This window comes from Vicia villosa, linkage group LG1 (assembly GCF_029867415.1).
Source record: "Vicia villosa cultivar HV-30 ecotype Madison, WI linkage group LG1, Vvil1.0, whole genome shotgun sequence".
Lineage (NCBI taxonomy): Eukaryota > Viridiplantae > Streptophyta > Magnoliopsida > Fabales > Fabaceae > Vicia > Vicia villosa.
In genome coordinates, this window is record NC_081180.1 from 147,999,594 (window position 1) to 148,008,695 (window position 9,102).

The window sequence follows — 9,102 nt, forward strand, 5'->3', positions numbered from 1 at the left end:
ATGTGCATATAACTATACCCCTCGGTTTTTTAATCACCGAGGTGTTAAGTAGAAACTTTTCATGACGCCCTTCGTTACCTCGCTACTTTGGCCAAGGTAAAATGCACTTTGCGTCTTAGGTTAAAAGTGTTATTTGTTGTAGTGAATGTAGTTTTTATGTTTAGTGATGTAATTTTCATGCCTTGTTTTTATCATGTGTTAACTTGCTATAAATATGTTTCTTTGATTGATCAACTTGGGAAAAGATAAAAGCTTATTATTGTGAGAGATCCAACAACTAGCAGATTTCATGATTAAAATGGTTACAAATAGTAGGATAGAGATGTTAACTAGAATAGCTCATTAGAGATAGGTAGCTACAATCATAAAGGATTTTTATAGTAAGAATATACATGCTTTAGGGTTACAAGTGAGGCTTAGAGATTTATAGAGATACACCCTTAGATCACTTTTTGATCTTTCCTGGCATGACACCACACATCAAGTTCACATAAATGTCTATGTTATATTAATGGATCCTTGCCTAACATACTCTCCATATATTAAACTTGTGACAATCATATATTATTTTTATCTTTCTCATGCTAATTTTCCAAAATGATAGTTCATTGCAAAAATCAACCTAAGTTACTTTCTCTCCCAGTGGGTACAATATACTTACTTTTTATCACTTGGTACTTTAAAACATACATGTATACTTGCATGTGACATCACACGCTTTCGAGCAACAACTATCATTGCATGGAAATAGTCTCACATAGAAAGTTTCACTTACTTTAATAACCCTTATAAAGAGTTACATTCATTAACTCAACAAAGGAGTTAAAGAGGACAAAGTGTTACATGAATAGGTGTGGTGGTCTCAAGTCTTATATCATTTGTCTTCTCCACACTCCCCCTTGCTTGTGTCACCACCAACGAGACTGGCTTCGGCTCCAGGACCGAGGGTGTGGGCGTATAGGCTAGAGGCGGCTCCAACTTTGGCTCTAGGACCGAGGGCGTGGGGGTATAGGTTAGAGGCTACTGTGACTTCAACTTCAGGACCGAGGGCGTGGATGTAGGGGTGCTAGAGGCGGCTCCAACTACGTCTCTAGCTTCGGGACCGAGGGTGTTACTTCAATTTGTTATTTTAAATTTGAAAATAACAACACTTTGGAAGAGTGGCATGTAACGGTGGAAAATTGAGACCAAAGTCATTGTATTAACTTGACTCGTATTTTAGTGAACGTTGCCACCGCGCTTTGTTGTATCCAAAGGAAATGGAAAAAAGCGAAGTAAAACCCAAAGAAGTTTTTAAAATCAAAACTAATAAAAACAAAGCAGATATCTTAGGGACGGGGTTGATTATGCACGGGGAAGGTGTTAGCACCCTTCACATCCATGGTACTTCACATGAACCTTGTTTTAAAAAAATCTGTGTAAAAATAATTGTGTACAAAAAGTTGAAAATAAAGTTTTTAGTTTTTTAGTTATGCTCGGCAAGACATCGCATCTTATGCCTACATACCTCCTTAGTGCAATGGAGATGTCAGAGCATTTGTAGTTCTGCTAAAAAAGAAAACATGATGGTTTGTTTTAAAATGAAGAGACACTTTGTCATCTTAGAAAAGAAAACTCAACCATCAGTCATGAACATGAGAACAAATGGATCTTTGCATCACAAATAAAAGAAGGGCTCTAACTTGGATAGTAATCAACAAGTATGCCACTAGCTCTTTCAAGTGGAAAAGAGTTAACACTATATTAATCAATATCATGAAGCTAGGAGAATTACATCTCAACTATGATAATTACTCATGCCTAATCTTTTAGGAAAATATTTTAAAATAAAAATCCAAATGGCAAAGATGTTTGAAGTTTATGAAAAGAATTTGAGTTTGAAAACAAAGAAGGTTTTGAAAAAAAGGCAGAGGATTTTGAAAATTTAAGAAGAGGAGGAGATGAAGAGACTATCCTAATGCATAAAAGTAAAAGCTAAGGACAAGAACAATCTAACCGACAAAGAAGCCAACACTTGACATGAAGTCAACATAAGCAATCCCTTCCTTTGGATTAACCTCAAAGCATAGAAAATAAAATACTTAAACAAATGGCCAGAATTCCAAGATAATAGTCTTATTTAAGCATTGTCTTAAGAATCTTGGTTTTGCCTCAGATAGAATTGCCTCAAATAAGCACTTAAAGCTTTTTTATTCAATGAGACACATGCATACAAAAAAATTCCCAAATGCCTTGGAGTTTACTCCAAGGACTTCAGACATAATAATAACATGATAACAAAAGGTCCAAAGGTCTCAGATGAATAAGTCTCAGATGAAGGTTCCAAGGTCAAAATCTTAATCCTAAGTCCAGAAGTCCAATCTCCTTGAGCTGAGGATAGTAACCATAGTCCAGATTTCACATTTAAGACTTTTAGGATTTTCTCTTTTTATTAAGTGTTTTACACAAACAAAACAAAATAAAATAAAGGCTCAAATGAGCAAAGAGAAAATAAGTGCTAAAGTGAGCAAAGGGAAAAAAGGCACAAAATTAAAATGCAATGAATGGTAAATGACAATAAATTAAAGAGAGGAAAAATAAAGTGCAGAATAATAAATTGCATTAAAGTAAAGGTTAGTGCAATTATATGGTCAATGGTTAGTATTAATGTTAATAATCCGATGGGACAAATTTAGCGCTATATTAAGCAATCGTAAGTGAACATGTAGAAGTTGCACCTATATGAGGTCAGTCAATAGCAATTTATGTTTTTAAGAACAAGTTATAGAAAATATATAAAAGACCATCCTCCTAAAACTTGCAAAATATGGAAAAAGAACAAAAAAGATTATCAAGACAAAGTCAATGAGCTTAATAAGATCATTACATCAATCAAAGCCTTCTTAGTACTTAGGACAAACTTATCAATCGAAAGTACTTAAAATGATCTCATGATCACCTTGAAATAGATTTGAAATGATTAAAGTTCAATAATACCAATCCAACCCTAATTGAATCGGATGAATCTTTAAGTCCAATCAATCAAAAGCAAAAAAGAAGAATGAGATTGAGATGAAGATGGGGGGATTAATCAACCACAAAACCACAAGTCTAGATGAATTTGCCTTGGTCATTATGGAAATTCGTCTTAATTATTTATTAGAGGAATGGTAAAACCATAAGCGTCACACAATGAATTCATCAGGACATATACCCACAAGACAAGAGAAGGGAGATGAAGAGAGAAAGAATCAGATAAAAAAACCCTCAGCATAATGGATCATCAAGCATTAAATCAAAAAGAAATTTAAAACAATTTTTAAAATTATTTTAAAAAGAAAATAAAGGCTAAAAATTAAATCACACCTCTAAACATCAAATAAATTCAAACAAAAATCACCATAGGTCAAGGACCATTATAGGATCATTTTCAAAATTTTCTAGAATTTTTAGACACTTAAAAACATTTTTAAACTAATTAAAACATGAAGAACATATTAAGAATATCGAATGATAAAATAAAAATATGGAAAAATATTCATAAAATCAGAAATAATTCAAAGTATTTTTGGTATTTTTTCATAATTTTGTATTAAAAAAAAGAATTATGAATTCTTAAAAAGAAAATGAAATTAAAAACAAATTTGTAAGAATAAAACAAATCAGAAATAACATGAAGCGTTAGATCTAATTCATTGAAACACGGTGGCATATCCAAAGGACACGGTGGCATATTTCAAATGGTGTTGTTTCATTGGTTGAAGATGACACGTAGGTCATCTTCAACCTCCAACCAACTATTTCAAAAAGGAATCTGCGGGAAATCAAAGATCCTTCAAACTGTAACCAAATCAAATGCTAGTAGTATCATTAGATTTGTCTTATCAAGACGATCTCAACCACGTCCTTGCAAAATATTTATTCAAAGTGTAACTCACTCGATTTGAAGAAAACCAAAAATGTTTAAAGATTATTTTTTAAAATATGAATGGTTAATGCATCTGTTCATCAAAATGAACATTCAGAAAGTATCACCAAGTTAAAAGCTACATTGTGGTATAAAAACTGAAGCAAATGGATGCCTCAAAATACCTGTTCGAAGTATGGTGAAAGAGCTCTGAAAATTGACTTGGTATGAGATAATTAAGGCATGATTTGATTTGGTTTTAATGTGGTTAGTTGTAGAGAAGATCAAGGAAGGTTTCTAGATTAAGAATTTGGAACTAGAAGCTCTTGAACGGTGAATTCGTATTTGCGGAAAAGTGAGTTGGGGAGAGATTTTGTCTTGGGAAATGAATGTGGAATGATCCTTATTTACAGCTGAGGGTGATGCAATACTCAAACGCGTGAGAAGGATCCAGAACTATTGAATTCGTGTGAGCTTGCAAGGTGGAAAAAGTATGACTTGCAATCTATCAAACGAAGCTAAAACTTGAGCTTTAAGGCACCAATCATCTTCTAGAAGGTCGTTAATCATGTTTAGATTGATTTTGAACCTCAATTTGCATCATTAGTCAAGTTTTGAATGAATGTGAAAACTGATCATGGTGAAATTTTCAGTTTCAAGGTCCCTTGTTCATCAATACACATCTCATAATCTAGGAGGCTTTCTTGTGTCATTCTTTTTGCAATTGGAAGATCTTGCTACAAGCTTTGTAATGTGCCAAGAAAGTATTCATTTGGATGCTTGATCTAAAAGTTATGCCTCTTCAAAGTTGAGAAAAAATAAGCCTCTTATGTAATTAGAAAATTTTCTAAGTTAAAAGCTCAAAGTGACCTATAATGTTTTGCATAATTCCAAAGTCTTCCTTAATGATTTAGCTATTGATCCTTGAAGATGATTTGAAGGGTACATCAATAAGAGTTCATAGAAAAAAGAGGTACTAAAAAATGCTAAGAAATGAGAAAGTTATGGTCTTTGAAAGTTGATGTGATTTCTTTGAAAACTTCATAGATGACCTATAATCTTTTGCAATCTTTCATGACCTTCCATTCAAAATTAGCTCTTGAAATTTGAGAGAGCCAAAGCTAAGAGCCTCACTACGATTGTAATCTTGATGTGTGCATGAATGCAAGATAATTGAGGATTATTATAGTAAAAAGTTAGGGTATGACATTGCAGTAATTGGTAATGGTGAAAAGTTGCAACACTTCGTGTGAAGTGTTTTTGAAAGAGTATGTTTCATCACTAATAGCAACATTGTGAAACAACACTACTTCATCTATAAAAATGCCATTTCAGATTCAGAAAATTACATCACAAAAGTACATCTTATTTACTTCAAATTTCATATTTTATCTTCCGTACATTCGAATTCTCATCAATCTTACACAAACTCAAATATAGACTGAATTATCTTAAATATTCATGCGCGTTAACTCTAAAATATTGAGAGTACTTAAAATATTATTAAAATAATAATTACGTTCCCAATTCAAATCTAAATCTATTCAACTTAAAAACATTATGCAACATTTATAAATGCATCCCTTTCATAAAAAAAATTCTCTTAAACTTTCAAACAAGTCACAAAATTAAAAAAGTAAAAATTATCAATGAGTGATATGTGGAAACCCTAAGTAGGTATGTGGAAATAAAAAAATATTTAAAAATAGATAATTAGGAGGCAGCAATGGCCGTGGGTGCCCACTTCCACTTGTTTTATTGAACAATCATAGGAAGATAACATGACCATGTCCTCACCTATCCCAGCAAGGTCGGAAAAGTCTTGTTCACATATTCCTCCATGTGTCAAACTTTCATTTGATGCTATAGCCTTTTCATTTTTTATATTGGATACATAATCATTTTGTTTCTTAAAAATATGATTTCTTGAATGTAATATCAATTATAAAAGCACGACTTTATAGTAATTATTGAAACATATTTAAATGTATCTTTTTTTATAAGTTTTGGTTTTCAAATCTGTTTTAAATTAATTTTAATTTAATATTCGAATGTGTTTTGTATAAACAAAAAATTTTAAATTTAAATAATATTTATTTTATTTTTAATAATAATGAAAAGACAAAAATACCCATCCCAGTCTTGTATTAAATGGCCACCCCTCTCAAACGCAAAAGACTTCCCCCACTTCAACGTGCTCTTGCCTTCTCTATTATTGCCATAAAGCTATCAAATCAGTGAATGCTTAGAGAGAGAAAGAGAGAAAGAGAGAAAGAGAATTCTAGAGAGAGAAAGTTCATGGAAGTTGCAGGTCTGAAAAAGGAAGAGAAGATGGTGTTTGATGAAACTGAACTGACGTTGGGATTGCCTGGAAATGGAAGCAAAGTAACAACAGAAGTAGTAGTAAGAAAGAGAGGTTTCAGTGAAACTGAAAGTGAGAGTGAGAATGAAAGCGAAATAACCTCAGTGGATTTGAAGCTTAATCTCTCTCCCAAAGAAAGTGCAGCAGATCCACAATTTAAGATTAAGGAGAAGTCTCTTCTCGTTTCTGATTCTGGCACCAAACCTCCTGCTAAGTAAGTAGTTTACTTCACTAGAGGCCCTGTGCAGCAGTCTGTCTTGTATGCCTCAAAGACGGCTATGCTTCTGATCTATATTATAAGAGAAAATTTACTTTTAAATTTATTAAAAGAATTTGTGAATTTTCTTTGATTTTTAGTTTTAATATGAATATATAGGGCGCAAGTGGTGGGGTGGCCACCGGTGAGGTCATTCAGGAAGAACATGTTTGCAGCCCAAAAGAGCAGTGGTGAAGAAGCCAAAAAGAAAAGCAGTGATGGTCCTAATGCAATAACCTTTGTGAAAGTTAGCATGGATGGAGCACCTTATCTTCGCAAAATAGACCTCAAAATGTACAAGAGTTACCCAGAGCTTTCTGATGCCTTAGCAAAAATGTTCAACTCCTTCACCACAGGTGAATCTTATACTATTATTAGTAATTTACATTCATGTATCTATTATCTATCAAATCTCATACACAAAATAATGGGAACTTTGCATTAGTTCGTGCATGTGAGTACATGTACGCACATGGATGGTCGATGTAGTTATTGAGTATTAATGGTATGTTTTTTTTGTTATATGTTGAAATTGAAGGAAATTGTGAATCCCAAGGAATCAAGGATTTCATGAATGAAAGTAACAAGTTGATGGATCTATTGAATAGCTCTGACTATGTTCCAACTTATGAAGACAAAGATGGTGACTGGATGCTTGTCGGTGATGTACCATGGGAGTAAGTTTTTTCATTCATTTCTTCCATAATTAGTCACCCAAGTTTATCTATTTTTCATGCAATAATTAGAACATACCAGTTGACCAGGATCTGGTTCAACTCTGAATCAACCGTTTACACTCGTTTAACTCAACTAACACGATAAATCGTGTGTATATTTATTTTGTTTCTGTTGACCAGGATGTTTATGGAATCATGCAAGCGTTTACGTATCATGAAAGGAAAGGAAGCTATTGGACTTGGTTAGTATATTTATAAGATATGATTTCATTTTCTTTAATTCAAAATATAAAATTAATTATTGATAATTTTTTGTTATATATCAGCACCAAGAGCCATGGAAAAATGCAAGAACAGAAGCTAGTTGCTAGACTAGTCTTTACAATCCATAACCTGCTCCATCCTGAGTGCTACTACTGCCTAAGCTGAAGCATGGTTAAGAAGAAGGGTGTTGAAAATATATAGATAATCTCTGTTTGTGTGTGTAACATTATGGTTATTAATTTGTTATATTATAATACTATTTCAAACAAATTAAGCTTTGAGATGTTTTTAAGTTATGAACAGAAACAATAGTCACTTCAAATTATGTGTTTCTACTCTTGCAAGATTTTATTTATATTTATTTGTTGGGTGTTTGCATGATTAATAATAAGAATAATAATGCGCTTGTTTGTTGTCACTTGAAACTTTTTTTTTTAGTTATCTTCATTTCTAGTTGTGTTTTATTATTATTATTTTCTCCCTTATCATATGCGATTCATTGAATTATTTAGTTTTTCAATTATTTGTATAATAAACAAGAAAAATGTATTTTTATAAAGGTTGGTTTTTCTTTTATCAATGAGTCTAGAATCGAGTAGCAAGTTCCTAAACATGGTGGATTTATTGGGTGGGGGACAAAGCCATGTGCATGTTTCATATAGCATTTATACATGCCCATGGTATATGTTTCATTTATTATTTTTTTATATATACGAATTAATTTGATTTATTATTCTATTTTATGAAATAAAAAAATAATTTAATATATTTTCTTTTAAGATACTCATAACCAATGTCCCAAAACAATTACTCTATTTCTTCCAATTATAAGAAGTTGGAGATATTTTACATAAATTAAAAAGATATAATTATTGTTGTATAAAAGATATAAATTATATTTGATTTTATAATATGGTCGTTCATTAGTTACAGAAAAATAGAAATTAAAAGAATTGAAAAAAGAAAGACTTCATTGATCATAAGAAAAGAGAAATTAAAAGAATTGAGGCCGGGAAAGAGAAATTAAAAGAATTGAAAAAAAAAAACTTCATCAATTATAGGAAAAGAGAAATTAAAAGAAATGAAAAAAAGAAAGAGTAATAAATTTTATTTTTAATAGACAATGGAATTCACTACAAGGAATATAAAGGGTATTCCACCCGATTACAAATAAGAAACGGGAAACCTCTATCTCCTAAAACATAAGAGAGGAAGAGTATGCCCCGCATAAAAGTTACTATTGCCTATAATATTACAAGAAGTTCTCAACCAATTCCAGGCGTTGAGAATTATCGCCGACAAACAATCGTCAAAGATAAAGGACACGTTCTTAAAAATAACAGAATTACGGTTCAACCAGAGAGCCCAAACCGTTGACAACCAAATAATCGCTATAATTAATCTATAGTCTAAAAACTTCACTTTATCAAAAAAGAGGAAAAACGATTGGAACTCATCAAGACTTATCTCCTCAAAATGGCCTATCCAAGTATACACCGTCTTCCAAACATCTCTAGTAAGAGTGCAAGAACCACAAATATGAGATAATGATTCATCAATCGTTGAACAAAACACACAAACGAAGATCGTTCACATTTGTTAGGATACCCCTCTTAAATAATTGATCCTTAGAGGGCAACCTATTTAAGAAAAATCT

General features: G+C 32.1%; 1 protein-coding gene across 1 annotated transcript; it reads left to right on the forward strand.

The window, feature by feature from the left end:
* Nucleotides 1-6,068: 6,068 nt before the first annotated feature.
* LOC131644452 (auxin-induced protein AUX28-like) lies at nucleotides 6,069-7,863 on the forward strand. The gene is made up of 5 exons (XM_058914957.1): nucleotides 6,069-6,462; nucleotides 6,625-6,860; nucleotides 7,043-7,181; nucleotides 7,362-7,423; nucleotides 7,508-7,863. Exons 1-5 carry the CDS (start codon nucleotides 6,128-6,130, stop codon nucleotides 7,543-7,545), a joined length of 810 nt encoding a protein of 269 aa, XP_058770940.1. The 5' UTR covers nucleotides 6,069-6,127; the 3' UTR covers nucleotides 7,546-7,863.
* The last annotated feature ends 1,239 nt before the right edge of the window (nucleotides 7,864-9,102 follow it).